The sequence below is a fragment of the Bubalus bubalis genome, chromosome 3, assembly GCF_019923935.1.
Source record: "Bubalus bubalis isolate 160015118507 breed Murrah chromosome 3, NDDB_SH_1, whole genome shotgun sequence".
NCBI lineage: Eukaryota > Metazoa > Chordata > Mammalia > Artiodactyla > Bovidae > Bubalus > Bubalus bubalis.
In genome coordinates, this window is record NC_059159.1 from 151,592,595 (window position 1) to 151,610,818 (window position 18,224).

Consider the following 18,224-nt stretch of genomic DNA (forward strand, 5'->3'; position numbering starts at 1 on the left):
GGGAGCTGCTGTCGTGGTCCCCATAGAAGAGGAGTGGGTTCAAAAAGGATGTTGACCAGAGGCGGGAGACGCTGACAGAGCTCTCTGAGAGACGTTAAGGAGGTAGGAAAACCGGACTGTGTGATAAAAGAACTTTCTGTGAGAGGTGATCAAGAGTACTCGCAGGTATCTGACCTGAGAACCCAGATGGCGACTTTATCTTCAGTTGCGCACCGTGAGACTCCACACACCCTCACCCCAACCCCCGAGGGCATTTTATACATTTTTCCCATTGTTCCCTCATTGCCCTGTTGACTTAGTTTTTAAATATCTGCCTCTTTCACCAGTTTCTGATTATCATTCGTAGGGCCATGGAGAGGTTTCTGTCTCCTGGAAGGTGAGCATTTCCACAACTGCCTCTCATCTAAGAGGCTAACTGGGGCTTCCCTGGTGGCTCAGAGGTTGTTCTGTCCAGTTCAGTCTCTCAGTGAGTCAGCCTGCAATGCAGGAGACAAGGGTGCCATCCCTGGGAGGGGAAGAGCCCCCTGGAGAAGGCAACCCACTGCAGTATTCTTTCTGGGAAATCCCATGAACAGTAGTACCTGGGGGGGTGCTAAGTCCATAGGGTCACAAAAGAGTCAGACACCGCTGAGTGACTAAACAACAGCAAGAAGCCAGTTATGGCTAATCATCTTAAGTAGAGTTTAAGGTTTGTTCTTTTTTAGTCAACAGTTCTTCCGGATTTCTCTTTTGTATTAAGTTCTCGAGATGGGAAAACTTTATTGTTGTGTCTGCTAAGTCTTGTTCAAGGTTAATCATGTTCCTACAGGCATGTGTCTCGTGCCTTTATTTTTATTTATTGTTTACTTTACCCTTTTGGCTGCACTGAGAAGCTTGAGGGACCTAGTTCCTCCACCAGGAACTGAATCCAGGCCTTGGGCAGTGAAAGCACCAAGTTCTAACCCCTGGACCACCAGAGAATTTCCTAACTTGTTTCTTAATTTTTATACCATTCTTAAAGGTTACTTTCCCCAAAGTTACTAAAGCCAAAATGTTGGCTATATTCCCTGTGTTGTACAATACATCCTTGAGCCTATCTTCTACATCCAGTAGTTTGTATCTTCTCTTCCCCACCTCTTATTGTCCCTCTCCCCTCCACTGGCAACCACCAGTTTCTTCTCTGTATCTGTGAGTCTGCTTCCTGTATGTTATTGTCACTTGTTTGTTGTATTTTTTAGATTATACATATAAGTGATATCATACAATATATGTGTGTTTCTCTAGTCCTGAATATTCATTGGAAGGACTGATGCTGAAGCTGAAACTCCAATACTTTGGCCACCTGATGCGAAGAGCTGACTCATTGGAAAAGACCCTGATGCTGGGAAGGATTTTGGGCAGGGGGAGAAGGGGACGACAGAGGATGAGATGGTTGGATGGCATCACCGACTAGATGGACATGGGTTTGGGTGGACTCCGGGAGTTGGTGATGGACAGGAAGGCCTGCCGTGCTGCAGTTCATGGGGGTCACAAAGAGTTGGACATGACTGAGCGACTGAACTGAACTGAACTGTCTGACTTATTTTACTTAGCATAATGCCCTCCAAGTCCATTCATATTGCTGCAAATGGCAAAATGTAGTTCTTTTTTATGGCTGAGTAGTATATAGTTTTTCCAGTGGTCATGTATGGATGTGAGAGTTGGACTGTGAAGAAAGCTGAGCGCCGAAGAATTGATGCTTTTGAACTGTGGTGTTGGAGAAGACTCTTGAGAGTCCCTTGGACTGCAGGGAGATCCAACCAGTCCATTCGAAAGGAGATCAGCCTTGAATGTTCTTTGGAAGGAATGATGCTAAAGCTGAAACGCCAGTGCTTTGGCCACCTCATGCAAAGAGTTGACTCATTGGAAAAGACTCTGATGCTGGGAGGGATTGGGGGCAGGAGGAGAAGGGGACGACAGAGGATGAGATGGCTGGATGGCATCACCGACTCGATGGATGTGAGTTTGAGAGAACTCCGGGAGTTGGTGATGGACAGGGAGGCCTGGCGTGCTGCGGTTCATGGGGTCACAAAGAGTCTGATACAACTGAGTGACTGAACTGAACTGAGTATTACAGTGTGTATATATATATATATATATTATATATATATAACATTTTCTTTATCCATTCATCTATTGATGAACACTTAGGTCTTGGCAACTGTAAATAATGCTTCTATGAACATTGGGGTGCATGCTCTTTTCAAATTAGTGTTTTTGCTTTTGAATATATACCCAGGAGTGGAATTCCTAGGTCATATGATAATTCTATTTTTAGTTTTTTGAGAAACCTCCATTCTGTTTTCTAGAGTGGCTGTACCAATCTGCATTCCCACCAACAATGTAACAGTGTTCTCTTTTCTCCATATCCACACCAACATTTGTTATTTGTAGAGGTTTTAATAATAGCTGCTCTAACAGTTGTGAAGTGTCATGCCTTTATTTTTAAGTTCATCTCATTTTTCAGAATATCCTCACTCAAGAGCATTTTCACATTTGATTTTGATGTCACCCCAGAACTGCTGTTCACTAACTTCTCAGCTAGATGTTGAATAAACCTACTTTGCAATTTCTCAATATTTTTTCAACTATTTTAACATTCTGGAAAAAAAAATTAATGGAAACACAAGAAAACACATAGATAGGGAGGCACATTTTCCCATTTGCCTCAGGCTCTGATGTGGCTCAGAGTGGTACTGTGAGAGCTTATCTTTATTTACTATTCTTTCATCTTTTTTTAATGCATTAGTACTAATAGTTTTTTAATATCCCATTAAAATATTATTCATGCTGATTACTGAGATTTGGGGCATAAAATTAAAAGATGCTTGCTCCTTGGAAGAAAAGCTATGATAAACCTAGACAGCATATTAAAAAGCAGAGACTTTACTTTACCAACAAAGGTCCACTAGTCAAAGCCATGGTTTTTCCAGTAGTCATATATGAATATGAGAGTTGGATCATAAATAAGACTAAGTGATGATGCTTTTGAAATGTAGTGCTGGAGAAGACTCTTGAGAGTCCCTTGGACTGCAAGGAGATCAAACCAGTCAACCCTAAGGAAAATCAACCCTGAATATTCATCAGAAGGACTGATGCTGAAACTGAAGCTCCAATACTTCGGCCACCTGATGTGAAGAGCTCACTCATTAGAAAAGACCTTGATTCTGGGAAAGATTGAAGGCAGGAGAAGGGGGTGACAGAGGGTGAGATGGTTGGATGGCATCACTGTCTCAATGGACATGAGTTTGAGTAAGCTCCAGGAGATGGTGAAGAACAGGGAAGCCTGGTATGCTGCAGTCCATGGGGTCACAAAAAGTCACACATGACTGAGTGACTGAACAACAATGGCTTTGATCATCCATCCATTCCAGGTTCCCTTCCCCACTATCTCTGGGAATGAGAAGTGTGTGCTCAGCTGCTCAATCGAGTCTGACTCTTTGCGATCCTATGGACTGTATGTAGCCTGCCAGGCTCCTTTGTCCTTGGGATTCTCCAGGCAAGAATACTGGAGCGGGTTACCATTTCCTCCTCAAGGGGATCTTCCCCATCCGGGGATTGAACCCACAATCTCTGGAGTCTCCTGCATTGACAGATGGATTCTTTACTACTGAGCCACTGGGGAAGCCGTGGAAATGTTAGAAGAGATGATGGCAATTATAATTCCATGCTGCTGCTGCTGAGTCTCTTCAGTCGTGTCCGACTCTATGCGACCCCATAGACAGCAGCCCACCAGGCTCCCCCATCCCTGGGGTTCTACAGGCAAGAACACTGGAGTGGGGTGCCATTCCTTCTCCAATGCATGAAAGTGAAAAGTGAAAGTGAAGTCGCTCAGAGTGTCCGACTCTTAGCGACCCCATGGACTGCAGCCTACCAGGCTTCTCCATCCATGGGATTTTCCAGGCAAGAGTACTGGAGTGGGGTGCCATTGCCTTCGCCGATAATCCCATGAGCATGAGCCTTAACTCAAAGGAGATAAGGGTGAGGGGAGAAGGTGAGGTGGGGAACTTGTTGTAAGACAAAGAAATAAAGGAATGAAGGAAAGATCTTAAAAGCCAGGAAGGAGGAGGACACTCTACTTGCTTCTCCAGGTCAAACCCACGGAGGTATCTGGATCCCCAGGAATGGAGGAAAGGAAGCAGGCAGACGAGAGGTCTCCAAGAAGTCGAGAAATCAGAAACAAGGAAACACTTCAAGGAGAATACGTATTTTTAGTCTGGATTTAGCAGATAGAAAAGGTTGGGATTAGCTTTTGAAAAGAACTCTGAAATGGAGAGCTATTGTGTCTATGGGCAAATGTTTCTTCACTCTTTTTATTTGCTGACTTCTCAGTTGTCTGCAAACATTCTGAAAATTTTGAACTGGCATTCCCAGCCCACCATGCAAAATCACAGGTGTCCTACATTTACATAGCACTTACTACATCACAAGCTTCTTTCAAACACTCTACTTTGTGAGGTAAGCAGGAATGGTTTTCTATATTCATGAGATTGTCTCACTTGGCAGACTCAGAATGCAAAACTAAGACTTCAGATGGAGTTACAGGGTTGTGTTTACCACTCTCAGCTGCCATGTACGTTCCCCAGAAAACCCGCAGTGCCCACAGCTTAGTTTCTTGGGTCAGTTTCTTAAAGGTCAGTTTCACCTTCTTTTCTTTTCCCTTTCTTGTCTTCCTTGGAAACAAATGCAGGTGTGAGCCCCAGGCCTCCAACTTCCTACCTTTGCTCTGTCATCCTCGCCCACTGTTCAGGAAGGGGGCCTGAAAGGCAATGAAGAGCTGCTGCAAAGATGCAAAGATAAGAGGAAATTCCCAAAAGTGAAATGTGTTCTAGGGGCTGAGTGTTTCCTAGGTGTAGGAGAGGGAGGCACCCTTGGTCTTGTTTGGCCCACAAAACCCAAAGATGCCATTTCTCAGCAAATGTCTTTGGCCATCCCCAGTATGTACTGAGGGGCTTCCCAGGTGGCTCAATGGTAAAGAATCCGCTGGTCAATCCAGGAGATGTAGGAGACTCGAGTTCCATCCCTAGGTCAGGAAGATCCTCTGGAGGAGGAAATGGCAACCCACTCCAGTATTCTTGCTGGAAAAATCCCTTGGACAGAGGAGCCTGGTGGGCTACAGTCTGTGGGGTCCCAAAGAGTCAGACATGACTGAGCTACCGAGTGAACCTGCACGCACATAATGTGCACTGAACCAACCCAGGACCAATAGTATTTAAAAGTTTCATATGATTTATCTGAACAGTATTGATGTGCCTTTAAAGGCATTTATAATTAGCTGAAGAGATTTGGTGAAATGGAGAAAGACTGGGACTTGGCTAATTATCTGCTCAGATTCTTCCCCTGTAAAATAGGAGATTTAATTAACTAAATGGTTCTAGCTCAGATGTTGAAAACATTTCATTTAGGACACTGAAATGAGTTCATAATAGTTCATGTACTAGAAGATCCATATAATTAAGTTTTCTATTGTTTCATTCCTTTTATTTTTACTATTATAAACAAAGCTCTATTATGCATATCCTTAAATATTTGACCATATATGGCAAATAGTTTCATTTTTAATCTAATAGGTTAAAATATAGCATTTCACTAATTTGTGTTGCTTTTTTAAAAATTGTTTTATTGAAGTATAATTGATTTACAATGTTGTATTAATTTCTCCTGTACAGCAAAGGGATTCAGCTATATGTATATATATATTTTTTTCATATTCTTTCCTATTATGGTTTATCACAGGATATTGAATGTAGTTCCCTGTGCTATATAGTAGGACTTTGTCATTTATTCATTCTATATGTACAGTTTGTATCTGCTAATCCCAAACTCTCCATCCGCTGCCTACCACCCCCCTTCCCCTTGGCAACCACAAGTTTATTCTCTACATGAGTCTGTTTCTTTCATAGTTAAGCTCTTCTATTTTGGCTATGCCACACCACATAACTTGTGGGATCTTAGTTCTCTGATGAGGGATCAAATGCAGGTCCAGGGCAGTGAAAGCACCAAGTCTTAACCACTGAACCACCAGGGAATTCCCATTTGTAGCATTGTCAGGAAGCATTTAACAGGAGGCTTCCTGTGTGCTGTTTTGGATCTGTCATGAATCCTCTGTTCCTTATTAATTCCTGAATATTCAGGAATTAAGAGGAGAGGCAAACCGCTCTCCGGGCTGAGGAATGCATGCATTTCCTTCGTTAGTTTTTCCATATGGTGATAATTAACTATTTTCGACCCTCTTCCTTTTTATGAACTATACAGTAAAAGTGATTACAATCCTCTCTCTTTGATATGGATTGTCTTATGTTTCCTTGATAATTTGTAAATCTGGACTTTTGATCTTTATCTTTGCTGAACAAAGCTACCTTGTAAGATAGTATATATACCCACACCATGTTGAATAAAACACCTTTGCTCCATCAGAGCTTGGGTCCCCGGTCTGTCTTTCTTTCTCTCTCTCCCTGGCTAATTTTCTGGAGTGTAGAAACCCGTCATGCTCACTCTCTTGCCCAGGCTTCTAAAACCCTCTTAAGAAGGTGCTAACTATGCCGTCACCCCCTCGAGAGGGTGCCTGGTGCCTTCATGAGCCCTGTGTTGGTTTTCTGTGTAAACCAGGGAATATCAGCCTCTCTCTCTTTTACTTTCTTATTGTCAACTCTGGACCACCAGGTCCCAGTCCATTAAAGGACTCCAACATATCATATTTTAGATTCCACATGGATGATATCATTATGGTATTTGTCTTTCTGATTTACTTCACTTAGTATGATAATCTCTAAGCCCATCCATGTAGCTGCAAATAGCATTACTTCATTCTTTTTCAGAGAAGGAAATGGCAACCCACTCCAGTGCTCTTGCCTGGAGAATCCCATGGATGGAGGGGCCTGGTGGGCTGCAGTCTATGGGGTTGCAAAGAGTTGGAAATGACTTAAGCAACTAACACACACACACACACTCTTTTTTATGACTAAGTAGTATTCCATTATCAGAGAAGGCAATGGCACCCCACTCCAGTACTCTTGCCTGGAAAATCCCATGGATGGAGGAGCCTGGTAGGCTGCAGTCCATGGGGTCGCTAAGAGTCAGACACAACTGAGCGACTTCACTTTCACTTTTCACTTTCATGCATTGGAGAAGGAAATGGCAACCCACTCCAGTGTTCTTGCCTGGAGAATCCCAGGGATGGGGGAGCCTGGTGGGCTGCCGTCTATGGGGTTGCACAGAGTCAGACACGATTGAAGTGACTTAGCAGCAGCAGCGCAGTATTCCATTATATATGTGTACCACATCTTTTTTTAAAAAAATATTTATTTATTTGGCTACACCAGGTCTTAGTTGCACATGAGAACTCTTAGTTGTGGCATGTGGGACCCAGTTCCCTGACCAAGGATCAAATCTGGGCCCCTGCATTAGGTGCACAGAGTCTTGGCCACTAGATCACCAGGGAAGTCCCCACATCTTTATTTATTCCTCTATTGATGGACATTTAAGTTGTTTCCATGTCTTAGCCATTGTAAATAGTGCTGCTATGAACATAGAGGTGCAAGTTTTCTTTGGATATATGCCCAGGAGTGGTACTGCAGGAAACCATGGCAATTCTATTTTTAGTTTTGCTTTTTTTTTTTTTTTTTAAATTTAGAATGACTTTCACTTTTGAGAGGTATCATTCATTGTTATCTGACTTTATTAATTTCCCTGCCACTATATATGCTCTTACTTTTTCCTCCATGTCATTTGCATTTTGAGTTTTGTCCATGGTAACTATCCTGTATTAATGGCAGAGCAGTCTCTTTTCTGTGTTTATTTTTATGCTTGGAACCATTATCTTAGCCTGAGAGGCATTCATATGCTGCCTGGTAATTAAGAAAACTAGGCTCTAAGAGAAGAAATGTCGCCCAGGCCCTATATCTAGGGAGTGTGGGGCCAGAACTGAACCTCAGTCTTACCTCAGGCTCTTCCCTTATTCCTCAGGCTTTCTCTGATCAGCTGCTTAGCAAGCACCCAAGAGCCTGGGGAAAGGAAGGGAGATAGGGAGTTCTCATCTGAGAAGCGGAGAAGGCAATGGCACCCCACTCCAGTACTCTTGCCTAGAAAATCCCATGGATGGAGGAGCCTGGCAGGCTGCAGTCCACGGGGTCGCTAGAGTCGGACACGACTGAGTGACTTCACTTTCACTTTTCACTTCATACATTGGAGAAGGAAATGGCAACCCACTCCAGTGTTCTTGCCTGGAGAATCCCAGGGATGGCAGAGGCTGGTGGGCTGCCATCTATGGGGTCGCACAGAGTTGGACACGACTGAAGCAACTTAGCAACAGCAGCAGCATCTGAGAAGACCAGGAGCATAGTTATATATCCCTGGTTATATATCCTAAATCATTTCCTTCCAAATACTGATTTCCTAAAGATCTTGGTGAAGCTCCAATACTTTGGCCACCTGATGTGAAGAGCTGACTGATTAGAAAAGACCCTGATGCTAGGAAAGACTGAAAGCAAAAAGAGAAGGCGGCAGCAGAGGATGAGATGGTTAAATAACATCACTGACTCAATGGACATGAATTTGAGCAAACTCCAGGAGATAGTGGAGGATAAAGGAATCTGGCATGCTACAGTTCATGGGGTCTCAAAGAGTCAGACACGACTTAGTGACTGAACAACAAAGACCTTGTCCATGTTTTTCATTTGTTGTTGTTGTTTAGTTGTTTTGTTTTGCTTTTGTTTTGGCCATGCTGTGTGACTTGCTGCATTTTAGAACCCTAACCAGAAATTGAACCCAGGCCTGGGAAGTTAAAGCACTGAATCCTAAAAAAATGGACCCCCAAGGAATTCCCAAGAACTTGCCCTTGTTGAGGACAAATTTCCTGCAAAGAATGTAAGAAAACTAGAGACAAAAAGCAAGAGACAGCATCTTTTACTTCTTTTCCACCTACAAGAAACTTGGAAATGCTGAAGTCTAATTTCAGAGAAAGACCATCACTCACCAATCATCTTAGCATATGCAGATTCCATGGCCAGCTTTGCCATGGCATATATGAGTAAATAGTTCGTGAATCAGTGTCTTCTCTTTTTACTACAACTTGATAAATATAAGGGCTAACTAATGTTTATTAATCCATTCCAATGTGGATTTCACACATTGTAAGGCACTATAGGGGCAGAAAGACAGGGGACCAGAGAGAAGCCTTATAAAAGTCAGTGTTCAGCCAAGCCTTCTGCTCCATTTGAACAGAAGACAGCCATCCAGTCTCCTACCATGCAGCTCTGCTTCTGTCTCTTTGAGCCCCAGACCTGGGAAACTCAGCATATCCCCTCATGAAGACACACAGGAGCAGTTTCCTGACACCCTCTGTGGGCACAGGGCAGCCTGCTGCTTTGCCCTCCAGCAAGATCTGGTGGTACTCTCATTCCCTCTTCACCTGGTACTGCCATTTGGGAAGGAAAATGGGGGTGAAGAATGGCGTTTGAAGCTAGAAAGATGTCTACTGATGAAACCTGAGTAGTCTGGAGTCAAAACCCAAGGTGCTGACAATGTAGATCAGGCTATGAGGCCTTCCTGGCAGTTTGTGTGTTGGTACTTTAACGTCACAGAATGGCAAGGAAGCAAGGAAGGTGAAATTGGACATTTCTGTGGTCAAACAGCCTGTGCTCAACCCCTGATGCTGCTGCTGCTGCTAGGTCACTTCAGTTGTATCCGACTCTGTGCAACCCCATAGACGGCAGCCCACCAGGCTCCCCCATCCCTGGGATTCTCCAGGCAAGAACACTGGAGTGGGTTGCCATTTCCTTCTCCAATGCATGAAAGTGAAAAGTGAAAGTGAAGTCTCTCAGTCGTGTCTGACTCCTAGAGACCCCATGGACTGTAGCCCACCAGGCTCCTCCATCCATGGGATTTTCCAGGCAAGAGTACTGGAGTGGGTGTGCTCAACTCCTAGTTTTCCTTAAAATCAGACTATGCAGAGCAATTTAAGGCTGCTGGAGTTCATCTCTGGTGTACACCAGATCCTTATTTATAAACTGGGTAAAGCTAAGTTTTGCTACTCTGTAACCTTGAAGGTAGTCTGCCACATGAACAAGAAGCATCTTTATATAATTTCTCCAACCTTGAGGGTTCAGTCCCCCTGGCTAAGAAGATTTCCTCCACACAGGTGTGCTTCTCACCCTCTCCCTCTTGGCATAGATGGGTAGGTACCAGAGGGACCCAGGCTACACTGTGAACTGAAAAGAAGAGATTCATTTGCATTCACCTTCCAATTTCTCTCTACTCAAACCCATTCATTCTACATTGGGGTTTGCATTTGGCCATATAGAGTGAGTTGGGAGGAGGACTTGCTTTCAGGAAACTGTTTGCCCAGGAGCAGGGATCTGTTCAAAGTCCAGAGGGAAGACACACCTGGCTGGACAAGGGAAGTGGGCAGTGTGCACAGAGAAGAGGGAGGATCCATTCCAGGCCACAGAAATAGCCACAGTGAATCCCATTCTGTGAGTATTGAGTTTATTTCTACAAATCAGCCTTCATCCTACCCCGCAATCCCTTCTAAGGTTTACAGAACATTTAAGTGCTTCATATTGATCAAGTGAATCATATTGATTCATATTGATAAAAAGGCAGGACAGATAGACTTCCAAAGATCCCTTTTCCTCCCACCTAAGGAAACCCCTTAGGTCCTCTGCCTGCCCGTATCCCCTGCACTTTATGCCCTTCCATCTTGACAACTGCATTTCATTAGAAATATGTCTATATCTCTCCAGCACAAATACACAAATCTTCAAATCCTTTTTCAATTTTTCATACTATTAAAAAGTATAGATGAGCCCTAGCTGATTTCATCTGTGACCTGACTCACACTTGCTTAGGTTATGTCCACTGTTTTGTTGTAGCAGGAGTTTAAGTGCTGCTCCCAGAGCTGCAATGGCTGAGGGCTGGGGTGCCTAGGGCCTCCCACCAAGGTCCTTTCTCAGAGGTAGGGATGGAACAGGTTCCTATTATGGGCAGGTGCCTTCTTTGGAAAGGGCTGAGAAGAAGCAGGATGGGAACACAGCTCCTGGGGCAGAGGGGGTTGAGGAGGTGAAGAGGCTGGAATAGGTGGAAGTGACCAACAGGACCTCGGTGGCACAGCGGCCTCCAGGCTCTGGGATGGTGGCTGCTCGAATTCCATCTCTGGCTTCAGAGCAGGCGAAGGCTGCCAGCTCCACCATGGCTGCTGTTCACCAGAGGGGGCACATTGCCCGTATCCCTGCGGGGCCTCATCCCCTTGAGCCAGGAGCTGTTCGGGGCCCCCCAAATAAGTCTCTGCACAGCCAGCTTCCAGTTGTGGAGAGGACTGTTGGGAAGCATTGAGAACTTTGGGGTTGAAGCCTGAGGAGAAATAGTGGAGGCTGAAGCTCGAGGAGAAAGAGTAGCGCAGGTCTCCGGAAGGCTCATCAGCTGCAGTTGGCAGGTTATGCGAGGCCATATTCATGCTTGGGTTACCAACATACCCACCAAAACCAGCTTGATCAGAAGCATTCCCTGGCTTCAAGGAAAATAAACTGGCATTCTTCTGGGCCGCCAGAAGACACTGCTGGCAAGGGCAATTGGGGGCACAGAGTCCACCCTGACTGGGTCTTGGAACTGGGGCACCAACTCTTCCATGAATGGGTTCTGGAACCCGGGGGCGTGCCTTTTCCTTTGTGTTCTTGCGAGGATCTCGAGCTCTTCTGTTCTGAAACCACACCTAGAAGGGCGGGGATAGGGGGAGGGAGATGGAGAAAGGAAGAGACACTGAGTCACAGGGATGGGGAGACAAAAGACATTTTCCAATTAAGCCCAGTCCTATAATTATCACCACCAAGGAGCATGTGACTTAAGGTAGAATTCAGAATAAAAGTAAAATTTGTGGTAAGCTGATTCACGGAAAAGGCAATGGCACCCCACTCCAGTACTCTTGCCTGGAAAATCCCATGGACAGAGGAGCCTGGTAGGCTGCAGTCCATGGGGTCTCTAGGAGTCGGACACGACTGAGCGACTTGACTTTCACTTTCATGCATCGGAGAAGGAAATGGCAACCCACTCCAGTGTTCTTGCCAGGAGAATCCCAGGGTTTGGGGAAGCCTGGTGGGCTGCCGTCTATGGGGTTGCACAGAGTCGGACACAACTGAAGCGACTTAGCAGCAGCAGCAGCAGCAAGCTGATTCAAACCATTCAAGGTGTGGCCCAACCTTAACCATCCGGGCAAAACTCCCCAAGGCATCATGTGCGCATGCGTCCCACAACCCAGGACGCTGTGTGGAGGCCGCCATAGCGACACACCCTTTCTCTCCCATTTTACTTTCCAATTCTTGTCTGCACTTTCACTGTGCTTTCACTTTCACTCCTGGCTCTTCTCTTCTCTGCCAACTGCAACTCACCCCTTCTTATCAAGATTATCTTTGAAAGAAGCCTCCTCCCATGGCGGGGGAGGCCGGGGTCAGGGCGGACGGGACTGGACAGATACTGGTCAAAGCGTACCAACTCTCAGGTCATAAGATTAACAAGTTCTGGAGATCTAATTACAGCATGGTGATTACAGCTAATAAAACTGTAAAGAATACTTGAAAGTTGCTAAGAAAGTAGATAGATGTTTAATGCTCTTGACATAAAAAAGAAATGTTAACTATGTGACAGAATGAGGTGTTAGGTAAGCTGTACAGTGGTAATCATTTTTTAGTTTATAAGACAGAACCCCTCTGAGTAAAACCCCTTTTCACCCCAAGCCCCCTAGTTCAGTGTCAGTTCCTCTGTGGGTCCTTTCAGGACCTCACCTTGGACAGGTGAGGCCTGGGAGCAAGACACTTGTTAGTCCCACCTCCTCTCCTTTGCCCGACAACAGGCAGTCCTCTTCTCTTCCCATTCCCAGGCAGGCCTCCTCTCTGCCTCCTCTAGATTTGAGATGCGGTTCTACTTCCCCCAGGGCTACTCCTCCTGGAGGTTCCTCTTCACCCCTCACCCTGGTCCAGTTCTGCCAGGCCTCCCCTTTGCCCTCCAGGACCACAACAGTGGCCTCTTTATAGGCCTAGCCACTGGGCAAGCCCTGAAGATGGAACAGAACAATAAAGGAACTTCACAGACAATTCCCATGCTTTTTCTTTTCCCTTAGGGAAAACAACTCCCCCAGGGAAACTGCAGGATAAAGGCCCAAACTTACAGCAGAGGGGTGAGGGAGGAGGGACATTCCCAAAATTCCAACCCTGCACTCTCCTATACACACCCTGGCCCCAAGGCAAGCCCACCTCCAGGTAGGCACAGGATGCTGGCTTCTTCCCCCACACCCTGGCCTTTGCAAATGCTAAGCTGATCTCTAACCAGGAAACTTTCCCAGTCTCTCTGGCCCCTAATTGGGTTTCCCAGGTGGCTCAGATGGTAAAGAATCTGCCTGCAATGTAAGAGACCTGGGCTCAATCCCTGGAAAGGACAGACCCCTGGAGAAGGGAATGGCAATCCACTCCATTATTGTCCCTTTGGGAAATCCCATGGACAAAAGAGTCTGGCAGGCACTGGGTGGCAAAGAGCTGGACACGACTAATCGACTTTCACTCTCTGGCCCTAAGAGGGTGTCTACCAGGTGCCCCCAGAGGGATGTCCCATAGCTGAGCTTTTGAACTTCAAGGTTTCCCATCTGGCTCCAGATGCTACCTGAAGTATAAACGGAACCCCAGAACCTTTTACTAAACTTCTGAACCCAGTGCTTCTGCCCATAAGTGGTCGTGAAGTGTACCTGCCTGCCTGCTAAGTCGCTTCAGTAATGTACAACTCTGTGTGACCCTATGGACCGTAGCCCGCCAGGCTCCTCTGTCCATAGGATTCTCCAGGCAAAAATATTGAAGTGGTTTGCCATTCCCTCCTCCAGGGGATCTTCCCAACCCAGGGATGGAACCCAAGTCTCTTAGTCTCTTAACGTCTCCTGCATTGGTGTTTGGGCTTCCCAGATAGCACTAGCGGTAAAGAATCTGCCTGCCAGTGCAGGGAGACGTTAATCTAGGACTGAAAACCACTGGTCAAGAACAGAGATTTCAATCCTAGCTACACATCAGAATCACCTGGGAGGCTTTCTAAACAGCCTGTGTATATTCCAGCTCCGCCCTCAGAGACCTGAATTTCATTAAGAGCAGCAGCAGCAGTTTTCAGACTTGACCTCACACTTCAATCACCTAGAGGGCAGAGGAGGGGGTGTTATTTGAATTCCCAGGCTGGACCCAGACTCATCCCAGTAGACTTCCTGGAGGAGCAATCAGAGAGGCTACCGTGTGCCCCCAAGGCTGTGACCCAGAGATCCAAAAGATCCAAGATCCCTGGGACCTCCAGCCCCCTTTGGGGGGTCCCTGTGAAATCAAAACCATTTTCTTTACAACACCCAGATGTAATTTGCCTCTGCTCTTTCCCTCTCTTCCTATATTCTCTGTGATTCCCAGAGCCCCAGAGAGCTGGTACAGCAAAGGGAATGCAAAGAACTGAGAAACCAGCTTCTGAGTCTTGTTCAGCCATTCCTCTGAGACAGTGTTCAGGCTTTGAGACTACGGTTGCTTTTCTTAAAAAATACTTAAAAGTTAACAAGTAATGTAACCAGTTTATTGTTGTTCAGTCGCTAAGACTCTGCGACGTCATGGACTGCAGCACAGGTTTATTATGGTTATTTTTACTGAATTAGTGAATATTTTGAGATTTCTCAGTTTCAATTTCTTTTCCCCCCCCTTTTTTTAATTCTCAGTTTTCAATTTCTAACATGGTAAATATTTGACAGAACCCAGAGAAGCCAGTTTAGACTCTATCCCTTGCCAGAGTAGTAACCTAAATTACTAACCTCTAACCTTTATTTTCCTATAAATGGGGATAATGTCTACCTCACAGCAATATTAAGAGGATTTACTCAAAGCAGGGCTTTTTAAACCAGTATTAAAAACAGGCAGTTAATACATGGGCTGGTCCCTCACCCAGCCCCACCCTCCTGTCAAGGATTTACATTTTTACCTGGATTCTTGGCTCAGGAACCTTGATTCGCTCGGCCAGAGCCATTCTGACATTAATATCGGGGTACGCGTCACTTTTGAAAGCCTCAGAAAGAATCTTGTACTGATTTTTGTCGTACTTGGTTCTCCTACGCCTCTGGCCTCCTTGAGACTCTGGAGCAGGTCCTGAAAGAGACTCTAGAACAGATCCAGAACAAGAAACAGACTTTAGCCTCAGGCCTCACATTTCGGTTCACTTGTAACTCCAGGATCTGTGTGTGAGAGCTGAGACTTGCTCAGTCTGCAACCTCCCAAAGAGAAGGAATTTTGTTTCTGGGCAGGAAGCTTAGGCCCCCTTGCAGAGCTCTCGCAAGCCCACTCCTGGGATTCTGCTCCTGGCCTGGCACCCTCAGAGGAATCCCATGAAATACTGACTCTCCCTCAGCTCCCAACTTTCCCTCAGCTCCCAACTCAGGGATTCTACCTGCACATCTTGCCGATACCGAAAACGTCGGTGCACCCCAAACAATTCTTGGGGCATCTGCCATATAAATTATAATGACAACGCAATGCACAGGTCCAGACACTGGCCTGGGAATGCCCAGATGTGTCTGTCAAGACCCCCACTAATATGTACCCACCACCTATGAGAGGACTCAAAATATGCAGCTATTAGGAGATGTCAAAAATTAAAACGAGGAAATCTCATCTGAGAAAAACCAAATATCGTGGAATTATACACATTAATATTTGCATTTCTGCTTGTAACTAGGGCAAGCTCCTCAGTCCTCAATTTTAGCTTTGGGCTCCCAAGTCCATTAGAACTGGGCTCACCACTGACTCAGTTCTAAACCGAATTCACTCTCTGATGAAAAATGGGCAAAATGTCAGGCCCTGGAGAAGTTAGGCTCCCTTCCCCCTTTAAGCCCTCCTCAAAGCAATCTAGAACCGCTGCATCCTGCAAAGTGAACTTTCCACATTTCTGAATTTAAGGAAAAAAAAAACGTATCATGATGGGTGCCTACTACCATCTTAAGCTCCTTCTCTAAGGAGGCTTTTTCAGGGCCTGATCTAGTTAGCCTTTCCAAGTCTCAGCACTAAATGGCACAGTGAACAGAAAACTTCAAATCACTCCAGGTGAGCCCTGCCGATACCCCACAGCCCAGACTCTCTGCATTCGTCACAACAGCCCTCCTCCCAAGGACTTACCCTCCGAAGACATGGTGAGGATGGGCCTCCAGACGATCAAGGAACTTTTGCCAGAACTGCCTCCCTCCTGGAGTCCGGTAGAGGCTCTGGAGGGACCCACCCAGTCAAGGCCCTTTTAAACACCTTCCAAGGCCCCCTCCCTTAATGCAATCTTCTCTAAAAGTAGTTCTGGGAGTGGCCAGGCGCTCTCGGAAGAGCACTAGTTCCGGTGCGTTCACCTCTCGGACTTTGCGCAGCTACTGAGTCATTGAGCACTGCGTCAGGATTTAGGAAACGTGATTGGAGATTGCTCCCACCCCGTCGCAGAATAGCGTAGACCAGACCACACAGCGTCATCAAGGTGATTGGTTTTAAGGGATATGACGGCAGATGAATTAGTTAAGGAATGAAAGGCAACCCTTCTGCACCCACAATATGCCCAGGTGCAGTGCGGCAAGCGTCGCCCAACAGCAGACGTCCCCCAGTAGCAAACATAGGGCCAGACTGAGTCACACTTTCCTACCCCGTTACTACAGAACTTGCTACTGAAAGTTCCTTAACCATTTCCTCTGATCAACATTTAAATAAAGAAAAAAAAATTTTTTTTAATCATGAAATGAACTATGTTATTATAAAAGCTGCTGCTGTGCCTACCTAATACATAGAAGGTCATGAGTCAAGATTTAGACATTTATGCTGTATATCAGGGCCCACTTTTCTTGAATTCCAATGGACTGAGCAAATCTCAAGGGAATTTTAGTAGACTATAATTCCAGGAAAATACAAAGGAAATAAGTTGCAAACTGCCCCCAAGGTGCAGGTACCAGGAGAGAAAGGGGTGGGAAGCTGCATGACCTTTTGCTTATCTCATTGTGGTGATTAACAAGCAGGGCGGGGCACTAGATATGATCACATTTTGTTGTTGCTGTTGTTCAATCACTCAGTCGCATCTTACTCTTTGCAACCCCTTGGACTGCAGCACACCAGGCTTCCCTGTCCTTCACTATCTCCAGGATTTTGCTCAAACTCATGTCAGTTGAGTCCGTGATGCTATTTATAACCACCTCAACTTCTGTTGCCCCCTCTTCTCCTGCCCTCAGTCTTTCTCAGCATTAGGGTCTTTTCCACCTCTTCACATCAAGTGGAGAAAGTATTGTAGCTTCAGTTTCAGCATCAGTCTTTGCAATGAATATTCAGGGTTGATTTCCTTCAGGATTGACTGGTTTGGTCTCCTTGCAGTCCAAGAGACTTCAAGAGTGTTCTCCAGCAGTTAGAAAGCATCAACTCTTTGACACTCAGTTTTCTTTATGGTCCAACTCTCACATCCATGTGGGTGGATGTATACTCAAATCATGTCCAACACTTTGTGATGCTATGGACTGTAGCCTGCCAGGTTCCTCTGTCCATGGAATTTCCCAGGCAAAAATACTGGAGTGGGTTGCCATTTTCTACTCCAGGGGATCTTCCTGACCCAGAGATCAAAACTGTGTCTCTTGCATATCCTGCCTTGACAGGCAGATTCTTTACCACTGTGCCACCTGGGAAGTCCCAGTTCACATCCATACATGACAACTGGAAAAACCATAGTTTTGACTAGATGGAGCTTTGTCGGCAAAGTGATGTCTTTGCTTTTCAATGTACTGCCTATGTTTGTCATAGTTTTCCTTCCAAGGAGCAAGCCTATTTTAATTTCATGGCTACAGTCACCATCTGCAGTTATTTGGAAGCCCAAGAAAAGAAAACCTGTCACTGTTTCCACTTTTTCCCCTTCTATTTGCCATGAAGTGATGCAACCAGATGCCGTGATCTTAGTTTTTTGAATGCTGAGTTTTAAGCCAGCTTTTTCACTATCCTCTTTGACCTTCATCAACAAGTTCTTAAGTTCCTCTTCACTTTCTGCGTTATAATGGTATCATAAACAGTAAAGAATCTGCCTGCCATGCAGGAGACCAGGGTTCGATTCCTGGGTTGGGAAGTTCCTCTGGAGAAGGGAATGGCAATCCACTCCAGTATTCTTGCCTGGAGAATTCCATGGACAGAGAAGCCTTGTGGGCTACAGTCCGT

The 18,224-nt window shown here is 45.6% G+C and overlaps 1 protein-coding gene across 3 annotated transcripts; it reads right to left on the bottom strand.

Moving 5' to 3' along the window:
- Positions 1–10,486: 10,486 nt before the first annotated feature.
- Positions 10,487–16,335, bottom strand: LOC102414144 (double homeobox protein 4C). 3 transcript variants are annotated; one of them, XM_006064077.4, is made up of 3 exons: positions 16,182–16,335; positions 14,995–15,170; positions 10,487–11,725 (listed from the first exon to the last, which is right to left on the bottom strand). In XM_006064077.4, the coding sequence occupies exons 1-3, from the start codon at positions 16,192–16,194 to the stop codon at positions 10,967–10,969; spliced, it is 948 nt and encodes a 315-aa protein (XP_006064139.4). In that variant the 5' UTR covers positions 16,195–16,335; the 3' UTR covers positions 10,487–10,966. The 3 variants fall into 3 exon arrangements, with proteins under 3 accessions (XP_006064139.4, XP_045021079.1, XP_044796272.2); XM_045165144.1 differs by lacking the exons at positions 14,995–15,170; positions 16,182–16,335 and adding an exon at positions 13,175–13,306; XM_044940337.2 differs by lacking the exons at positions 14,995–15,170; positions 16,182–16,335 and adding an exon at positions 12,836–13,062.
- Between the last annotated feature and the right edge of the window lie 1,889 nt (positions 16,336–18,224).

Coding starts and splice junctions, on each gene's coding strand:
- LOC102414144 (XM_006064077.4), bottom strand. Junction 11,726..14,994: donor TTCCTGAGCCAAGAATCCAG/GTAAAAATGTAA, acceptor CCGCCCTTCTAG/GTGTGGTTTCAGAACAGAAG.